This window comes from Hippocampus zosterae, chromosome 2 (assembly GCF_025434085.1).
Source record: "Hippocampus zosterae strain Florida chromosome 2, ASM2543408v3, whole genome shotgun sequence".
NCBI lineage: Eukaryota > Metazoa > Chordata > Actinopteri > Syngnathiformes > Syngnathidae > Hippocampus > Hippocampus zosterae.
In genome coordinates, this window is record NC_067452.1 from 16099137 (window position 1) to 16118609 (window position 19473).

Sequence of the window (19473 nt, forward strand, 5' to 3'; positions counted from 1 at the left end):
AGGTGGGGTTTTCGATCTGAGAGGTAATACGACTTGTGCTGCCTTCGAGGAACTTCGCCCCCTTTGCTGATCAGCAAAAGACAATCTGTTCCTGAGTTGAGTTGAGTATTTTCATTCAAAGTTCGGTTGCATTCCCTGATATGAGTTGCCTGAAACTCATCCCGACCCCGCCCACTCAATCAGTGTTTATTGAAAAATCCTGTGAAGGGTCCCAAAAATCATCTGGGGAGTTTACACGCGTGCCAGTTGGATGTGGATGAAATCAACTCTTCTGGTGGAGAAATGGCCAGCATAGAAGTTTTAACGAGTCGGTTTAACTCGTATGACGTCATGTACAGCGGTGATTTACGGGAGCAAAGCTTTGCCGACTGGCCCTTTCGAGAAGATTGCAACTGCACACCTGAGAAGGTAAGATAGCTAATTGCTCTCCACTGTCTTGTCACTTGAAGAGAAATTGTAAGTACTCGATGACGCTCTACATGGCACTCGGATCTTATTATAATGTTACTTGAATTCACAGGTTATGGAATAAACCTACTTTACAATTTTATGTTGGACTGCCGAGTGGGAGCTGAAACATCACCGTGGAAAAGCATACGGGCCTATTAAATTGTGCAACTTGAAATACCTGCCGCTTCCCACTCTTAACAAATGGCGACATCTAGTGGATATTTGCGTGCGTTGCATATCAAAGATCATCCCCGTTGATGTTGTTGCTTTACTTTAAATACGAATGCATTTTTATTCTTTTTTTTTGTGCGCAGATGGCCAAAGCTGGCTTTGTGCACTGTCCCGGTGACAATGAGCCTGATGTGGTTTGCTGCTTCTTCTGTCTTATTGAGCTGGAGGGCTGGGAGCCTGACGATGACCCCTGGTGTGTCCATCATCCAATTCTATGATTGCTCGAGATGTACACTGACCAGCTGCATTCTGATTACTTTTGTGGTAAACATTAAGATCAGCAGCATTCTCTCTTCAAATGTTATCAAGCAACGGACTTAAACAATCGTTAACTTCTGTGAAACTGATCATAGCCGATATAAGGGTTACGGAATTGATATGGTCACTGTTCACTCACACTGCTGAAGGTATTTATGTTAAGTTTGCAGTTTTATTTCATTTGTAGGAAGTCCTTATGACATGACAGTAGGACAAGCTAAGTATCTGTTTAAAAATTTGACCATCTCTGGGCCCTGTGTCGTGCCTTTTAATTGGATATCAATGATACCTCCACATCTGAGATGGAAGGCATGATTCACAAGGTACCAATCATTATTGCCAATATTGCCTGACATGAGTGTTGGACAGCTTTTTTCAGTGGATTATTGATTTTCGATAGATGTTTACTTACCCATACAGTTATATGTGCATTCGTTGAGTACCGACAGCCACCAGTAGTTTTGAGATGTAGAATTTCATGTAACACAATGACAAAAAAATTGTGAAGAAACCTTTTTGTAACCCTTAATTGCTTAGCCCTTGATGACAAACTTTTTAGAACTCCTTTTGTTTGTACAACTTTCTTTTAGTGGACATATTTTATATCGCACTCATGGTTATGATGACGCAAGTGGTCATAATGTTGGGGCTGCTCATTGTTTTGCGATTTTGAATTACATGTGGAATGCTTTGCTACAAGGTCTCTAAAAATGTGAAATATTTAACTCCCAGGTTCGAGCACATAAAACGCTCACCTAAGTGTGCATTCCTCCACCTGAAGAGAGACTTCCCTGAACTGACATTGGCTGAGATGTTCCACTTGGAGAGTGAGAGGGTCAAGATCTTTGTTGTGAGTGATTGTGACAATTGATGTCTGACTCATCTTAAGACCACGCAGCGTTTCATGACTTTTACTTTTCTCCCCTTTATAGAGAAAAGTTTGCCACAAGAAGATGGCACATATGCGGGATGCGGTGGACGAGGCCCTTAAAGGTTTTCGATCGCAATTGGATTCCATATGACCATGGTCGGATTGTGATTTTTATTTATTTTTGAAATGTTACAACTGCATGTCATGAATGATGTATAATGTTTCACATATAAATAAATGTTTTATGGTTGAGGTATTTGTAGTGACCACAAAAGCATGCTTTTGCGCTTCAAATTTACATATGTAACAAACTATTGGAGCTCCCTAACTCGACAAATAGTTGACAAAAGTGATCCTAAATGAAGGCATACATTGAGTCAGATGACAATGTAGTCTATATTACCTCCTTTCAAACACATACTTAGCATATTCGTGAACATGTAGCCATCTTTAACACCCCTTTTCAAAGCTTGACCCTGGACAGATGGCGTGAAGCCCCTCCCTTCCAAGACCAACTGTTGCCTCAGTAACATCTGTTACAAATGGAGACCGCGCACTGAGCGGACCCGTCACAGCACTCTCCGAACACTACCGGGAGCACTCATGATGAGGCTAAGATTGCAAATGACAAGTGTGCTCATGTTCATATTAGTTGAGACAGCAGTTGTTGATCTTCATTGCCATGATCCAGCTCTAGATATAGCATGTTGGATTGGTAGAGTTTTTCAAAGTTTTAAAGTTGTCTTCTGATCGAGCTTGAGTGAAGCTCACGGCGGCAGGGTTGGCCAAATGGGATTAAAGTGATGAATGCAATAAAATCACAAACACTGACATTGTCAAGTGAAACGAGGACAAGGCTGTAGTCCGGAGGATATGGAGGCAACTCAAGATTGTGGAATTCACACGCATGGATCATGCAAGGTGTTTACAATCATTGTGAATGTGACACTACCGGTAATCTGCCTGTGAAAATCTATTTTTTTCATGAGGGTGTCCATGGCGTTAGTTGGGGCAGCACAGATGTTGAATGATGGGCTTATCCGGCCAAGGGAATGCTGCAAACATGTTTAGTTGTTTGGGTAATCACTGATCCTCAGATGCCTGCATGCTTGCATTTTTTTTTGGGGGGGGGGGCACTCTTTGTGAGGAAAAACATTTACAATTTTTTGGTATGTGGCAAAATATTGTCTACAGCATTTCCCATGTTGAGCAAAGCCTCTGAGCACACCAAGAAAACTCTCGAAAGCATGACTGAAATGATTTCATCTCAAGTTACTCACAAATGTACTTCCTCTGTGTAACACAAAGCATGCCTTATTCTGCTGTATGAATGACATCTTAACAGGTGAATTTGACCTTTTGGCATCTGACGGAAGATCCTGTCATCATTTACAGGATCTTCAGTCGGATGATTTCAGATGACGGATGTCAAATGACTGATCGATGCTTATCGTTGCGTCTCGAAACAAAAGTTGCAGTGAACTGCAAACACGCCACCCCCCCCCCCAAAGAAAAAAAAACATCAAACTTGTCCGCTCAGCTACATGTATGCGATTGCTCATCTCATCAAACGTATATCAGCAGCTGTGTTAGATTTGTGGTTGACAGCCAGCATAAGAGGACATGTCTACAATAGATGCTGTACAGCGTGTGCCCACTTTGGCTTATGACATTTTTGCCAAAGTAGGACGAAACGCAGCATAGAACCCAGTGGAATATGCAACAGCAGACCAGTTTAACATGGCTAAAGTTACGTTGAGTCACTTAGGAAATTGAGTGGTAGCAGGTCTGCAAACACCCTAGCATGTGTCATTCTACACAACCTCAGCCTGTCAAGCAGTGCCGACTGCCCTTCACAGGCTATCCCAGGAGCATTGATGTAACGCCTGCAATTTGCTGTTCTGGCAAATGGTCATTGTTTGACACTAGACTGCAACCTTCGAGTAATTCATCAAAAGTCTTCATGTCTACATGCAGGTACTCTACAGTATATTGGATATGTGCATCCATAGATGGTGACTATATTTGGAAGGGTATGGCAACTTGTGAAGATGTTTTTAATGGTTACCGATCATGGTTGACGGTACATTTATGGTTGGTACTTTTAGTATGGACAATTAGACTCACTTTTAGTGCAGAAATTTGCTATTTATGATTGGTCTCATTCCTGTGCTCATTTTAACTGCATTCAGAATATCTGGGTTTTCGGAAGGTTCTGGACAAAATTGGATTCCGGAAAGGTGAACTCGGGGGGGGCGGGGGGGGGGATTACAAAAAAGTTTATTAAATAAAATAGGTCGCAAGACTGACGAGGTACGCAGCCAAAACAAAACAAGAAAATGAAACAACCCAAAATGCTTGCAACAGACAAGGACAAATTGCACGTGGGAATAGTTGTCATTAAATAGACAAGAAAAATATGTCGGATACAAAAAAAGAAAATGTGACGAAAAACCTATTGCCAAAGGTATGTGCAAAAGATGAAAAAAAAAACATGCCTAGGTCAAAAAAAAAAAAAGGAGCATGAAACTATAAGAATTCAATACTTGGGCCGTGAACAAGATGAATTATCCGACCGGCATGACAACTTGGAAGTCCTTAAAATAATTATTAACATTGGCAACAGGTTTGCATGTTGGAGGGAAGGCCCCTCCTCTGCCACCTGCTGGAGACATACAAGAACCGAAGTATGAGACAAAACCAAGCCAACAGATGTATTTCATTTGGAATTGAAAGGGAAGGTTAAAGACAGCCATCCAGTTGATTGGCATGTTTTTTAATAATTTGGTTAACATTGTGCCTTTTGATTTACCGTACCCAAAGAAGATTGATTTATTTTTCTGGTGAGGCCCTTTGTGGCACCTTTGTCTGAGGTATGTCTTTTTGCTTTCAGTGATCACTGCATCCATTTTAATTTCAATCGTGTGATTCACGTGTGAAAGTAGGAGCTGGATGGATGGCCGCTGAAGTTGAGGATGAGGAGAGAAGAGCGTTGGCGAAGAGCGCCGATGCGGATTTGGAACCGTGAGTTGCCGCTTGGAATTGAAGTGGATTTCCATGGGACAGGAGAAGTGAACCAATCTCTTTTTTCGTCAATGGATGCTACAGCTTCTTGTTGACTTTGAAACTTAGCTTGTAGCCGACGTGTGCACATTTTGAGCATGACGTCTCTGATCCACTGGTTAAAGGACACTTTGATTCTCTCCTCTTTCATCTCAAACCGCTTCAAACAACAAAGCGTGTGACGGAAAAGTGGTTAGGACTGCACGGCTGTCCGTGTTTTATGTTATGTGTTGTGTTTATTATTTTACTTCGTGTTAACTGTTTTGTAAAGCGCTTTGTTACAGCTGCCGCTGTTGTGAAAGCGCTATATAAATCAGCATGTATTGTATTGTATTGTATTGTATTCTATCAATTCAAATCAAGTCCAAGATGAATGGAACCAGCACAACATAATTTGATGAGCATCATGTCCTGCATTTTAGAACACATGAGAAAGCAGTGGGCATGTAGAGTTCACATACACACACTGTCATGAGAAGCATTGCTCAATAGTGTGTCAATGACAAATGGTGCACATAAAATTGTGGCAGCTAAGAGGGGTTTTCTCAGTTTGACTTTTAGTTTGACAACATTGGGACCTTTGAAATAATGCATCGGCCTTAATGAAAGGATTCATCCATTAAGTAAAACGCAGGCCACCTATCTTCGATGTTATATTTGGTGAGGGTCAACCTTTAAGTTGCAGCACACTGTGCAGTTTGTAGCTGCTTATTGCCTGACACTTGAAAGAGTTTGAGACTTTTGGAATGAAATTGAAATACCTCTATTGTGCACTTTTTTTACCTCTCTCCTTCTCTTCCAATGCAACAGCATGCAACGTACATTGCACCACTGTGAACAGAACCCTGCATGTCGGGCACAATTCATTAGTAGCCATAAATGTGATTTAATAATACTCGCTGTGCACACATTAAACTGGCAGCGGTTTTAGTTCTTCCTGTTATAATTGATATGCAGTGACAAAAGGACTGCACAAATGGCTCGGCGTGCCGTTTTTCCTAATTAATCAGCTTGCGCTAAACAAACGAAACAGTAATAAGTGCAGCAGATGGACAAACGGACAGATGTTGCCGGCCGAAAGTTTACAACCTGGGCCTTCCATCAGGCCCATCTGTTGCTGCTGAACCCGGCACCTCCCTCTCCCCTCCTCCGCCGCCTGCGTTTTCCTATTCTCTTGCTTCTCTCATCAGCATCTATCACTGCACCCTTCTTCTCCTGAGCGGCCCCATTTAACCTCCTGCCTGACCTGCGTTAACCCTTGCCAGACAATTAGCCGCTTATTGTCACATGTGAGCGCGAGCTCAATTATCTTACAATTTGACACTATCCGCCGTCCGATTCAGTTGATTTTGTTGATATGGAGTACATATACCAGACGATGGTATTGCTCATGCATCCAAGTCAAAGTAGGAGCTAAGATCATGCTATGAAAATAATACCACCTTATGTTACCTTGCAATTGAGTCCAATTTTAAAGGCTCTAAAGTGTTTCAACTGTGATAATCACATAACCTAAAGCAGTGGTGGCCAAGGAACCAATACTTTGCTTTCCAAGGACAACCTTCATGACCAAGATGAAAATACAGTAGCATGTCCCAGTAGTAGTCCTAGTAGGCCCAAATGGTCAGGAAGAGAGGTTCTCGTCCGCAGTATCATTGGAAGCCAGTTTAACATTAATTGCACTTTGAACATTAACACTTCACTTAAATTTTGTTTCATGAGAAAGTCCTGAAAGAGTTATTTAACTGTGACGGACTGAAAACTTAGATAAAAATGAAAATTAAAAACAAACAGTTCCTGAAGATACAAATCAAAATGTGCCAGTTCTCCTCTCGAGATAAATGCAATTCATTTGCCTGCTACTTCAGTGAAAAAGAACAATCCACCAGGCTAAACATGATCACAAAGCAGCAACATTACTAAATGATGTAGCACTTAAATTCATCCAGGAAAGATTCAGTCACCACAACAGAATTTGCAACAGTCAATTAAAATACTAAAGCAGATTAAAATTTCAAAACCATTTGATTCTTTCAAAAGTTTTGTCAAATCTGTTAACAACGAATTCCGCTGACTGTTCACTGCAGTCAGGCAAGTTCCCGACACATGAAAGTTAGATGCCGTCAAGCCCCTTCTAAAAAAAGAGAACACTGAATCCCTCCCTTGTTTGCAAATTACAGACCCATCTCAAACCTTGAATTTTTATCCAAGATTATTGAGTGTTTTTTTTAAATCAACTCGCTTGAACTTGAACTCCAACAGCCTTTTTCAGAAATTCCAATCAGAATTCCGACCTCATCACAGTACAGAAACAGTTCTTATTAACTCTAAGTACCAAACGATATAAGATTGAACACTGATGCAGGAAAGGTGTCAGTCCTAGTCTTGGTGGATCTAAGTGCAGCGTTTCAGCGAATTGACCATAACGTACTGTTGAACAGGTTGGAAACTTGAGTGGGATTATATGGAATAGTGTGGTTAGCACCAGTGGTTAGCACGTCGGCTTCACAGTGCAGAGGTACTGGGTTCGATTCCAGCTCCGGCCTCCCGATGTGGAGTTTGCATGTTCTCCCCGGGCCTGCGTGGGTTTTCTCCGGGTGCTCCGGTTTCCTCCCACATTCCCAAAACATGCGTGGCAGGCTGATTGAAAACTCTAAATTGTCCCTAGGTGTGAGTGTGAGTGTGGATGGTTGTTCGTCTCTGTGTGCCCTGCGATTGGCGATATATCTGTAATTGTCTCCAAACAACATCAGTTCACTTAATTGTATTGTGTCACTCCCGAGAGGAAATCACCAACTGGATGAGCTTTCTTTGCTTCTGAATGTTATTAACTGTACTGTTTTAAATATGTGTAGGTGTTGTGACTTTTCAGGTGTGAAGCACATTGAGTTGTGTTGTATATGAAATGTGCCATATAAATAAAACCACCTTGCTAGATTTATGAGCAAGAGGCAACTTGGTACCGCTACTTGTACTTCGAGCACCACAAGATTCAGCAGGTGACGCTCGCCTTCCTGTTTGGGTGCCACTCCCCCTACCCCCCACTCCTTCTTTTTTCAAGTTCTCCCACATCGCCTGCACTTGCTCAGCCTCTCAGACACCCTGGCCCTCCTACCTTGGCTGTTTTTGTGCCCTCGTCCAAAAGGGACCTCCATCTGTCCCCACACTCGGCCTATTGTGAAGTGCCAAAGCCCGGCAACTTCCACAATGCAGTGGGCGGGTGAGGGGGGGGGCAGGGTAAACACGACAGCATCCAGATCCCATTAGAAGCTCTTTAACTTCCACACGCTATTACTGTGAGAGAACCCTGGGTGGAGAAGGCCCACCCCGTGTCCTCTTGCACACAATGTCACCTCTTGCATCCCGCCAGAGGTAATGAGCCTGCATGCGAGCTGTTTAGGATTATCCATGAGCTGCTGTGAAATGTCTTTCCATTCAAGAATATGACATAAAACCCAGGGAAAATATGTGTTCCTCGAACAAATTCTAATGTCACCATCAATTCTTCAGTCTTTTGTACAACGCCTGCTTCGAAGGCTTCTCCATTTCAGGGTTCTCCAAAAAACTCGGGCCTGCTTGCGTGCATGCGTGTGACCCAAGAGGAGGGAGGGGGATCACTGTGTTGGGCCCAGCTTAAAGTCTGAGGGATTACTAGCACACAGACACTGATTAAAGCCTTCCATCCTCCTATGGCCCCATTAATACAATCTTAATCACAATGCTTTATCCCTGAATCTAGCTCCTATGGATGGAGGCCTTTTCATTTCAGTGGCCAGCCACTGTTGTTAGGCTGGTGGATTAAGTATGCGCGGCACACGCAAACTCAGATATAAGCACAAAAGATGAATAGCAAGCTTTGTGCCGAACTTTGCAAATAGTTGAGATTTGAATTGTTTCTTATAAAATGTTGCAGCTTCAAGTAGAAGATCTGGGAGTCAGGGTTATCATCGTTTGAGATTTTCATCGTTGTCGTTAGTTTTCAATTCCTTTGGACTTTTCTGTTAATTAATTCCAGTATGTTTTAAGAGCAGGTAAGTTTAATTTATTCGTAATGGAGAATTTGTTGAGTTGAAGATGGAAAAAAAAGGTAATTAAATATTATGGAATAAAGTTAGGTAAACTACAACTGTTTGACCTTCCCTTGTCTATACAGACATACAGGAATACCAAAATCAATACATTTAAAGTGAACCCCAAAAGCTCATGTGTGACATTAAACGATAAAAACAAATGACACGTTTGCTATAGTTGCAGTTTTATAAACGTAAAATACAATTTTTGTTTTTTTACTGCATTTTTATTTGGATGTATTGATTCCTTTGTATTATTTGTTCGTTTTGGTGAATCTTAATAACCTTGCTGTGAGCAGATATCTTGCATGACCCCTTCCTTTTTGGTGTTCGAGCCACAGGTCGAACTATGATGTCACCACAGCCGAGGAGGCCTAGAAAAGCTTGTTTTCCCTTCCGATTCGGACACTCAACTTCAGCCTGTATTGGAGGTTACACTCATGGAATTAATATGCACTAAAGTGGGTATTATATTACATTTTTGGTCATTCAATGTATATCATGGATATATTATGGAAAATGTACTTCTTTATCCAAATAGTTAGATGTGTTTGGTTGGTGCTCACCCACTATGTGTGAAATGAAACAAATAAATCTTATGTGAGCTTTTTTTGAATAAATGTCACTGTGAGTAAGTCAGTCTACATTTGAACCCCCTGACATAGAGTTGTTGGGCCGTGACGTTGCAGCTAGGCTGATCTGCTCATTTTAAGTGGTGGCTGCACTATATGTCTATCATGTCAAATCTAAAAGGTAAGCTGAGCTGCAATGTTCATACAGATTGCCATTGGCTAACAACATTAACTGGCACATGAGCCAAATTGGGGAAAGGTTTTGACACTGGGTTGGGTGAGTGGTTGCACAACATACATGCTTCACAATTTTTTAACCATTTGTGGTCTGCCTATGCAAGTGAAAAAAACAACATTTGTCTCAAGGCTTCTTAAGAACCAAAAGCCACTTACATAGTCGCAACACCTTGGGCTTCGTCTCGGTCACCATGGTGATCACAGATGTACTCTGTGTTTTGAGCAGTGGCTGATTTGCATGAGATGGATCCACCCCCTGAAAACCAAGTGGTTTCGTGTGTGCTGTAATGTTTTGTTCTTTGTGTAACTTGATTAAAGATCGCTAAATAAAATTGATTGAGACACTTGTAAATAGTTTGTGAAAAGTGAACAAATGTGTCATGTCTCCTTCAATAATTGTATTTGGTCAACCTCATGACTGAATCCGGAGTGTTCTCTTGAACAACTTTTCCATACACGATGGCTTACATAATTGGAGGGGCGGGGGGTGGGGGGGGTGTCCTGCGGGATCTGCTGCGATAAATTTTTCTTGTATGTGGATTTATTTAGCATTTGCACATGATCCCCCCCTATCAACACATGAGATGACAGCAGTGATGCAAACTCATTGTTGCTAAAATCATCTTTCTTGTGGAAAGGTGATCTTGCATCCAATATACAGTCGACCTGATGGTGTTGTATATTTGCATTTGGGGGACTAATCTATTCATGCGGCAAAACAGCACAAAGAGGGTGTGCGCCAACTGACTCTTTCATTACTTTCTCACAGGCCAAATATCTGCCTGTGTGTGCAGCTATGTGTCCCTCCTATATGCCAAGACTGACACACAGGAGCCGAGAGTACAAAGTTGTGAATGAAGAGCAAGGACCCCGGTCACCTCTCGTGCCCTCGGCCTCCCTTTCCCCTTCTACGTTTTTCCCTCAGCACACTGCTCCCCTTTTCTCTCTGCCACCCCGCTCGCATGCTCTCACTCTCCTCTTTCTCCCTCCCTAAATTGGCCCAGCTGTCCATCAGCCCCCCCTGCCCCCCGCAGTTCCCCCAGCTGTCTGCCCTCCCCAAACGAGAGAACCCCACGACAATAAGGGTCACAGGTCAAGAGAAAGAACAGGCTGCACTTACAATAGACCAGTGGCGCCGTGTAAAACAATCATTCCCTTTTTCTCCCGCAGCCTTTCAGTCCTGTTGCCTGAACTGGAAAAGACAAACCTTTGGAGAGCTATCTGAAGAGGGGGAACATTCTTTTGGACAACGGCCTCCGAGGCACCTTCCCCGTCAACAGTTGCTTGAAGGAGCGCAAGTATCAACACTGTCGAACGCAGCGAGCGCGACGCAGCTGCACTCTGCCACCCCGTTCTTTGTTCACCTCAAGAGCCATCAAGTCCCTCGCCTTGCTCATTAAAGTCAAAACTCAGCCTTTTGACTTTGGAGGAGTGATATCAGTGTGCTCGGGACTCAGCCAGATCATCCACGGCCAGTCTGAAAATACAGATCAGGATGCTGCTGACTAAAGTCTCTTTACTTTGCGCTCATTGGGGGCCGTTCTGTCCCATATGGAAACATGTTTGAAACACATTTTGCCGATGAATTTTTGCCCCACGGTGTTTTGTCAAGAGTTGGATGGGAAACTGGGACATGTGGGAGAGATGGCCAAAAAGCCTGCGTGTGCCACATTCACCTGTTCTGCTTGTGATTTTTCCCATGGCCAACAACAGGGTCCCGCAGGACCCGCTACACACTACAGAAAAAGACTGTCAAGCATATCGTGCACATCCTACAGCGGATTTCTTGTTGAACTCCACTAAAGATTAAAAAAAGAATTGTTTTTTAAAAAGCCACTTTGGAAATGTGAAAAACACGAATGCAATTGGAAAGCCAGGATGCCGCTTTTGTTACCATGACAAAAATGGAGTATGGTTTGTTTTTCATCTGTAGCAAAATTGTAGATTAGCGCTAGCTTTATTTAGTCTGATCACAAAACGATAAAATGATACATCAAATGGTCATGATGAACATGAATGCGTGGTCCTTGCAGAAATACATTTTAATTTCAAATCTTTTTTTCGGTAGTGAGCAAAATAGCTCGTGAATGAATTTCATTTTTGTGAGAATACTGCATGTAAGAAAATTGCACAATGACAAACAAAATATCGCAATGGAAATGGCATATAATACTGTATAAGAATATTTATTCAATTAAGTGCGAAACAGCCAAATATTTACAACAATGACACCCCAAATTAGTGACACCAAATGAACGAGCACCCAGAAGACCTCAAATAAATAACTTAAATACAGTACAGCTGCCAGGGACTGTCTAATAACAAACCAAGAAGACAATTAAACAAAACAGAAAACAGTGCTGAGAAAATGCTGTGTTTTTTTTAAACCAAGACAGTATCCAAATAAATATTAAATACAAATATAAATAAATTCATTGCTTTTCTTATGGTTAAGTGGTCAAGGCCTCAGTGCACAAGTCAAGATAGATGAAAAGTTCCGGTTGTTTGTGTCCTTGGTTAAATTTTTTGTGACACCGGACTGTAGCCTCCAACAGAGCTGATCATCCACAATTCAACCGAAAAACTTCAGAACTAAACCGAATAAATAAAATATCAAAGATGAAATCTATCAGGTAGATGAATGCAGAGTGATCAGTCTCTCTCGTAAAGATGGCTGCTCTCTCAGCTGATTACAACTCCAAAATGCAAACCACTGCAGTCTCTATAACCCGAGATGGGCAACTGGCTACAACACTCTGAATAGCCCCTTGATTTTTTCCCACCCACCCCAATCCCCCGAAAATTTGATTTTTTTTTTTTTTTTACAAACCAAAATAAATCTTCCCTAAATGCCGACAAGCATTCAACATACGTTCATCATGAAAAAAGTGAGGAAATAGGGTATAGAAAAATCCCAGAGAAATGGGAACATCCAAATTATAAAAAAGGTTGTTTAAGGGGAAAAAAATCATTGAATATGAGAATGGATTGGTACCAAAATGCAAATATGCTGGGATTGACTGTATTTTTAAGTTGGAGTATCACAAATTACTGCTAGATGGCAGACATCTAGCGGTTGTGTTTATACAGGGTCTCTATAATACCGTGTGAGTAGGCCCGATCTTTTTGCAAATTCAAAATAATATGCAGTACAAACAGTCCCTCAATCAACAATTTGAGTCAGTTGAAAAACATTGAAAAAATGCGTTGTTTTGCTTCATCAATAAACAAACAAACAAACAAATATTGGTTGCCTGTTCTGCAGTTTCTTTTCATCTTCAAATGTTAATTTTTATACATGAGTGCCCTTTGCACTGAGGAAAAAGTTATGTTTGTGGTTGTTTGCTTTGAACCTTTTGTTGTTGAGTGAGGAGAGATGCTTTAACAAACGTCTTATGAAAAATGCAATGAATTAAGAGCACGTACTTTGCACATTGCCATATTTAAATTTTTTTTTTTGTCATACACTGGGTTAGGAAGTGCGTGGTCTTACGCCTCAACAGGAGCAGTGATGAGAAATTGTTGCCCCGACCAGCACTGAATTTGCCCAACGCTGCTTTATACAGTCAGTGAAGGCCATGGTGGGCTACTGCCTTCACAGCTTTGGTCTGCTTGGGTCTTTTCACATGGCACCCATCTGAGAGGCCAACAGATGAGAGGAAGTGAAGGAGTCAAAGGGCGCATCCAGGGGCAGCTCATAACGGGACGCCTGAAAGAGCGGGTGGCCCTGATGCCCACCAGGTAGGCCGGCACTTGCGGATGCGGTGTAATGCTGGGATGGCAGGTAATGGGCGTGGTGGGCCGTGTGGCTGGTGTAGTTCCTCTCGGAGTCTTGGGGCGAAGGCTCCTGCTTCAGGGCAAAGTTGCCGCTGATGCTGAGGGGTGGGGTGAGGGGCCCGTCGTACGGCGGGGTGCCGCTGCTGCACTCGTTAGGGGAGGGGTTGTCAAAGGCCTGGCCCGCCTTGAATCCCTTCATGTGGAGGAGGTGGGATGCCTCCAGGGAGCCGTAAGGGGGGCTGGGGAGCCCCGGGGACGGGTAGCTGAGGGCATGGCCGACCTGACCCCCCACACCGCCCAACCCAGGGCCTCCACACTTGTCCTCCAGCTTGTTGATGAGTAGCGGCGCGGGTCCCAGCTGAAGGCAGCCGGCCACCAGGTTGCTGGTGGGCTGTGACAGGCCCTTACACAGCATCTCCATGAAGCCGTGGCTCTCTGGAGACTGGCCGTTCTCCAACACCTCCGACAGCGCCCAGATGTAGTTGCGGGCCAGCCGCAACGTTTCGATCTTGGACAGCTTCTGTGTTTTGGAGTAGCAGGGCATCACTCGGCGCAAATTGTCCAGTGCATCGTTCAGCCCGTGCATGCGAGAGCGTTCCCTGGCGTTGGCCTTCATGCGGCGGGCGCGGAACCTCTCCTGGCGAGCTTTGGTCATCTTCTTCTTCTTGGGGCCCCTCCTTTTGGGAGCCATTTCTCCATTCGGCCCTCTCACGTCCTCCTCCTCCTCCTCCTCTTCCTCTTCCATGTCCTCACTGCCCAGCTCGGAGCAGGAGTGTCTGCCCGCCTCCATCAGGATGTGGTGCCCCCTCATCTCGGGGCTTTCCTCGCCATCCTGCGAGCTGCCGTCTTCCTCCAGCCAGGTGAGGGAGCTCACCAGCTCACTCATATCGCCGCTCTTTCTAAATGGCTTGGTCATCATTTTGCTCTGAGCAAAGACAGGAAAGTACACACAATGACTCGGTGAAACCACAACAACCTGGAATCACATTTGGAATATCTGCTTGGGACCTAATTTCAGCACCGCACTGTGAACAGCTCTTTCGTCTCTATGAGCTGCTGTCTAAGAATCAGTCCAATTTCTGTTTTGTGAAGTGTTTTGCACTGTGGCATGTTGACATGAGTGTAGAAAGATGTGCTTTAAAATCAGGAGAAGATGGATGGTTGTGCTGGGGTCGGCAGAGGATGGCTGTTAATCTGGGACACGACAGGATTTAGCCAGCAAATAAAGCCCAACGATTAAACCGGACAACATGTAAATCAACAAGCCTTGACACATGTTGACCACTCTCTGAGAAAACTCAATGTCAAGGGTACATTTTGGTTTTACAGTATTTTTCTGCCAATTTTGTTTAGTTTAGTTTTTTTGCCGATCGAGATGACTTAACGCGTCATATACAGTATTTTTTTTGTTCTCATTAGTCAATGCAAATATTACAGAAAAGTATTGTTATAGTTTTGGATTGGAATGCTCCAGATAATAGCACACTAATGTGTAAAAATGGAACCGATTACTGGAACTCAATTCAAACTCCAGATATTTACAATGACATCTTACATTTGATTTTTGACCTATTTTGTGCAGAAATTATTATCTCCCCATTAATTTTTTATTTTAATATCAAATTTGGCGGTGAAGTGGAATTAAATGGAACTCACCTGTTTGGAATCACGCTGTTCAGGAAAAAAGAAATGAAAAAGAAAGTCCAACTTTTGTCCGTTTGTCTCGTGCGTGTGCGTGCCACTGTCCCAAACACAGCGGGTCGTGGGGGCGCATGGAGACTTCGTCCCAAAATGACTCGACCAGGCTGAGATTTGTTGCCCTAAATCCCGTAAACCCCTCCCTCCGACGCCACACCCTCAACCCAATGAAACGCGCGTGGCAGTCTCGGGGCCTGGAGTTTTACAACGTTTGTGAGGGGACGAGGGAGAGAGCGAGAGAGAGAGAGAGAGAGAGAGAGAGAGAGAGAGAGAGAGAGAGAGAGAGAGAGAGAGAGAGAGAGAGAGAGAGAGAGTTAGCACGCGCCGGTGCATCCCAAATCACTGTTTTATATGCAAAAGAGAGGGAACAAATCACCACGAGCCACGAGCAACTCACAAACTGCCGAACGTGACCATTAGTAGTATATTAACTCGTTGTGCAAGCATCATGCACGTGATCGGGAGAGGCGCAAAAAATCGGAACCGGCAATTTATGAAACGTCGGTGGTTCAAATTGTTTCTTGCACGTTAATTCGCTTTTTGTAGACTGTTTGCAATTTGAAACAAATTATTTTAAGCACACCTTTTAAGTAAGATAATAATTGCATCGACAAAATAAATGCAGTGTTCACGTATGAGAACTCGTCATGCCATGTTCATACAAATACGCGTTCAAATGCTTCAAACGTGTTTTAAAATCAAATATTAATATCAAGGCGTTGCGTTAAGCCTAAATTGTGATATACAGCGCTCGGGGTACACATTGCTTCGGTGGCGTGGTATATCGCTTAAGCATTTTAATCGATTGTCTATCTCATCATTAGTTGGGTGGATTAGGAATTTTCCACTTCATTAGGCACACAGTGCACGGCTGCTTGTGGCCGAGCGAGGAGACGCTCCTCCACGCGTGTGCATTTAAGTGCTTGTGACAGCTTGATGCGCGGAGAGCAGGTGTGTGCGGCATGGGCCTCGTCCTTGGCTTGTTTTCTTCCACGTACAGTTTAGCGTCACCGGAGATTCGCTTGGCGAGACAAACAACACATCCGCTATACACTGGTGCCTTTATTCTGCGTGTGTGTGAAGACTTTTTTGTGTTAAAAGGAGGAAATCTGAACATTTTGGAGATTTGATTTTTTCCTAATTTAATACAGAATGTGTCAAGTGAGATGACACGTGGCTCGCCCAATCTGAGCTGCCCCTCGAGTAATAAAAAAAATGAAATTATGAACATATTTCCTATCCACCTCGGCACCACGGATTCGCCTATTCACAGATTGATTTTTCACTGCGTATGTATTTAATTAAACGTGTGTGTGTGTGACGGTGTTATGTGTGTGTGAGTGTGTTTCAAATTTCGTTTTTCTTGGAAAACGCAAAGTTTTATCATAGTTTGTTTTACAAATATATATTATATATATATTTACTTGTAAAACCACTTGTGCGGACTTTTTCTATGGGCCAGCACATTTTTGTCAATATTTAAGAAGGGATTAAAGGAATACGTTTTTCTGTTGTTATATAGTCTTTATTGCATCTCGCAACAAAGAAATATGAGTTTACAGAACTGTTGTGGACTTTATTGAAACCCAATTTCAAGATTCGAGTAAAACAACTTCATTTTCTTGTTCCTCTACTGTCGCCATAAATGTCAACAATTTATACTTTAAAGTTTTTCCAACGTGAATTACAAATACAACAAATACAAGCTGTGCGTTTAAGAGTGTAGTAGCACTAATGAAAAATTATGGGCCCCGCTATCATTTCAATTGCCCACCCCCGTGTCATAAAATGAATGCACTTTGGGAATTTGCGCTTGAAAGATTTGATCGTTTCACCCCAATAAAAAGCACTGCAAGTCTATGGCGTGACCATAAAGCCGCATGTTGTTTTTTTACACTCTCCATATTGAAGAGTTTTCACAGTTTGTGGTGGCATAATAAAGGCCCAGCGGCCTAGTGCGTGGCGAGCCTTAGCCCAGTGGGGGTCCACATTGTCCTCTCGGGGGTCTCGCGCCTCGCACGTGCCCCCACATTGATCGCTTTGTGCACGAGACCAGAGGGGGTGGGGGTGCGTGGGTTTCAACTTTGCCCAAGTGCACGCTGCGGGGCCCGCGCATGCGAGAAGTTTGCATGCGTGCACTCATTTCTTGTGCTGGGGCCAACTTGAAGAGGGTCACGTGACTCGTCGGCCGCGTAGCGCGGCAGCGGCCGCTCGGCTCGCCCAACGAACCATTTATTGAACGCAGCTTGACAGATGGCTGGCTTTGGTTGGGCTGCGGATGGGGGTGGGGGTGGGGCAATCTGTTGCTTGGATGCTCACGCGTCACTCGCTTGTTCGTGGATGATGTCTCGTGCTCAAACAGCATTTAGACATCGCTAACGGCCCTAACCACGCTGGCCAGTGCGCTGGCCATGGAGGCATCCGGACAAAGGGGGACGCCACTTGTGTGCACGCGTGTCTGTATGTGAGTGAGTGTGTGCGTGCGTGTGTGTGTGAGAGTGTGTGCGCGCGTTTGCGCGTGCTTGTTTGTGTGCTTGCGTGTGTTGGTGGAATTTAGGCACAATAATGCCTTGAGATACAGATTTAATTCGATCCGCAATCATGCTCGTAACTTCAAACACTCATTTTCCCATGCACCGAAATGAATGGAAATGGACATTAATCCGTTCCTTCTCCGTAAAAAAGGAAAATTGCTGTAAAGTGTATTTCAATGAGGAAAAATATAGCACTCCATGATATTGTACTTTACAAAAACTCATATGTAAATAAAACAAAACAACAACACTTTTTGTCACATTGCATCAATAGAGTGCTAAAAATAGTAAGATATCCCGCAATCCCATGCGGCCGCCATACTAGCAGTCCGCTTTGCCTTTTCTTTGGAAACGCAAGTGTAAATATTTGTTGTTATATATCTTAGTTGGCACTATGAGATGTTTTAAATAGACTTTGACAATCTGTAGCAACGGAGAAAAATACACAGAGACTTTAGACAGGCACGTGAGTGCTCGGCAAAATGCATTTGAGTGGAGATTTAGGTCCTATGAAACTTCAACAGCATGACTGGATTGCTGATGCGAAATTAAATGGGTAATCCGAAGAGCTCAAAGCCCTCTATTGAATGGCCATTGTCTCGCTCCTTCTGGTGTAACCACCTTCGTCCCCTGGGCACAGTATAAGACTGATCGACAGATATACTGTTTATTGAGATGTCTCACTGATACTTAGTCGTTCTATGCAGAGGTTAAGGATTACACTGCATGTCTGTCGATATTTTTATCATGTCTGTTACATGTGTTGCTGCACAGTTTTCGCACAATCCATTGCTTGAATGGGTAACGCAATGCAACATAGCTTTTTTGGGTTAGCATTAAATTATTGGAGGGAAAGGCTGTGTGTGTTGTTTCAAATGTGCATGGTGTAATTTTGTTTTATGTTTAGTTTGACAGGAAACGTTAAGTCCGAATAACCAGCTTGAATTATGTTTTTTGAAGAATTGTTCACTGATTGTACCATCCACCACACAGCAGTCATATCTCAACTCTACACTCGCAGTCAAGAAAAAAATGGGTGCAACAACAGCTTGTATTTCAGGAAAACTAGTAAGTGGGCTCATTCATATGTCAAGGCATCACTGCTGGTGCATTAGGGGTTGAACCGATTAGCCAACAGTCAACGAATGTTTTTTTGCATCTTGTCATCCTCTTTGACCACTATAGAGAGGACGTTCGGCTGCAACTGCCAGACTGAAATGCTCTACCTCGTAATAAAACCAATGCCGGGCACACAGTCTTCATATGTGTGTGCAGGTCAGAGAGTACGAAAATACACAGAGTGACAAATGTGTTTTGTTTTTCTTGAAATCAGAAAAGCGTGCGAATAGTAGATTTTGTGTTTCCATTAAAAAAAGGCTCCTCAGTTTAGGGAGTCCTGCTTTTAAGAGGCCGCTATAAAGAATAAACATCCGCCCATGCTGACAAGTCGGCGCACAAAGGCTCCTGACAGGAATAGAAAGTCAGACACTTGGCACTTACTCCAAAAACAGCATGATAAGGAATCACTGCTCCTTATGTATGAAACCTATATTGGGGAGGAAAAAAGGAAATTGGCACAATCAGAAAGCACACTCATGGCCTTCTCACCCAGAATGAAGAGTGCAGCGAGGTTCCATGTCTGTATGCAATGTGTGCGAGCACTCCCCAGGTACATGCACCCCTGTTCCCCTACATCGCACACCCTCCCATAT

At 43.3% G+C, this 19473-nt stretch overlaps 2 protein-coding genes across 2 annotated transcripts; one reads left to right on the forward strand and one right to left on the reverse strand.

The window, feature by feature from the left end:
* Positions 1 to 2066, forward strand: birc5b (baculoviral IAP repeat containing 5b). Its single transcript, XM_052058462.1, has 4 exons — positions 1 to 408; positions 765 to 874; positions 1672 to 1789; positions 1872 to 2066. Exons 1-4 carry the CDS (start codon positions 283 to 285, stop codon positions 1959 to 1961), a joined length of 444 nt encoding a protein of 147 aa, XP_051914422.1. The 5' UTR covers positions 1 to 282; the 3' UTR covers positions 1962 to 2066.
* A 9763-nt stretch (positions 2067 to 11829) lies between these two features.
* neurod4 (neuronal differentiation 4) lies at positions 11830 to 15367 on the reverse strand. The gene is made up of 2 exons (XM_052058448.1): positions 15186 to 15367; positions 11830 to 14454 (listed from the first exon to the last, which is right to left on the reverse strand). The coding sequence occupies exon 2, from the start codon at positions 14446 to 14448 to the stop codon at positions 13375 to 13377; it is 1074 nt and encodes a 357-aa protein (XP_051914408.1). The 5' UTR covers positions 14449 to 14454; positions 15186 to 15367; the 3' UTR covers positions 11830 to 13374.
* Between the last annotated feature and the right edge of the window lie 4106 nt (positions 15368 to 19473).

Coding starts and splice junctions, on each gene's coding strand:
- birc5b (XM_052058462.1), top strand. CDS start 283: ATGGCCAGCATAGAAGTTTTAACGAGTCGGTTTAACTCGTATGACGTC. Junction 409..764: donor GCAACTGCACACCTGAGAAG/GTAAGATAGCTA, acceptor TTTTGTGCGCAG/ATGGCCAAAGCTGGCTTTGT. Junction 875..1,671: donor GAGCCTGACGATGACCCCTG/GTGTGTCCATCA, acceptor TTTAACTCCCAG/GTTCGAGCACATAAAACGCT.
- neurod4 (XM_052058448.1), bottom strand. CDS start 14,448: ATGATGACCAAGCCATTTAGAAAGAGCGGCGATATGAGTGAGCTGGTG.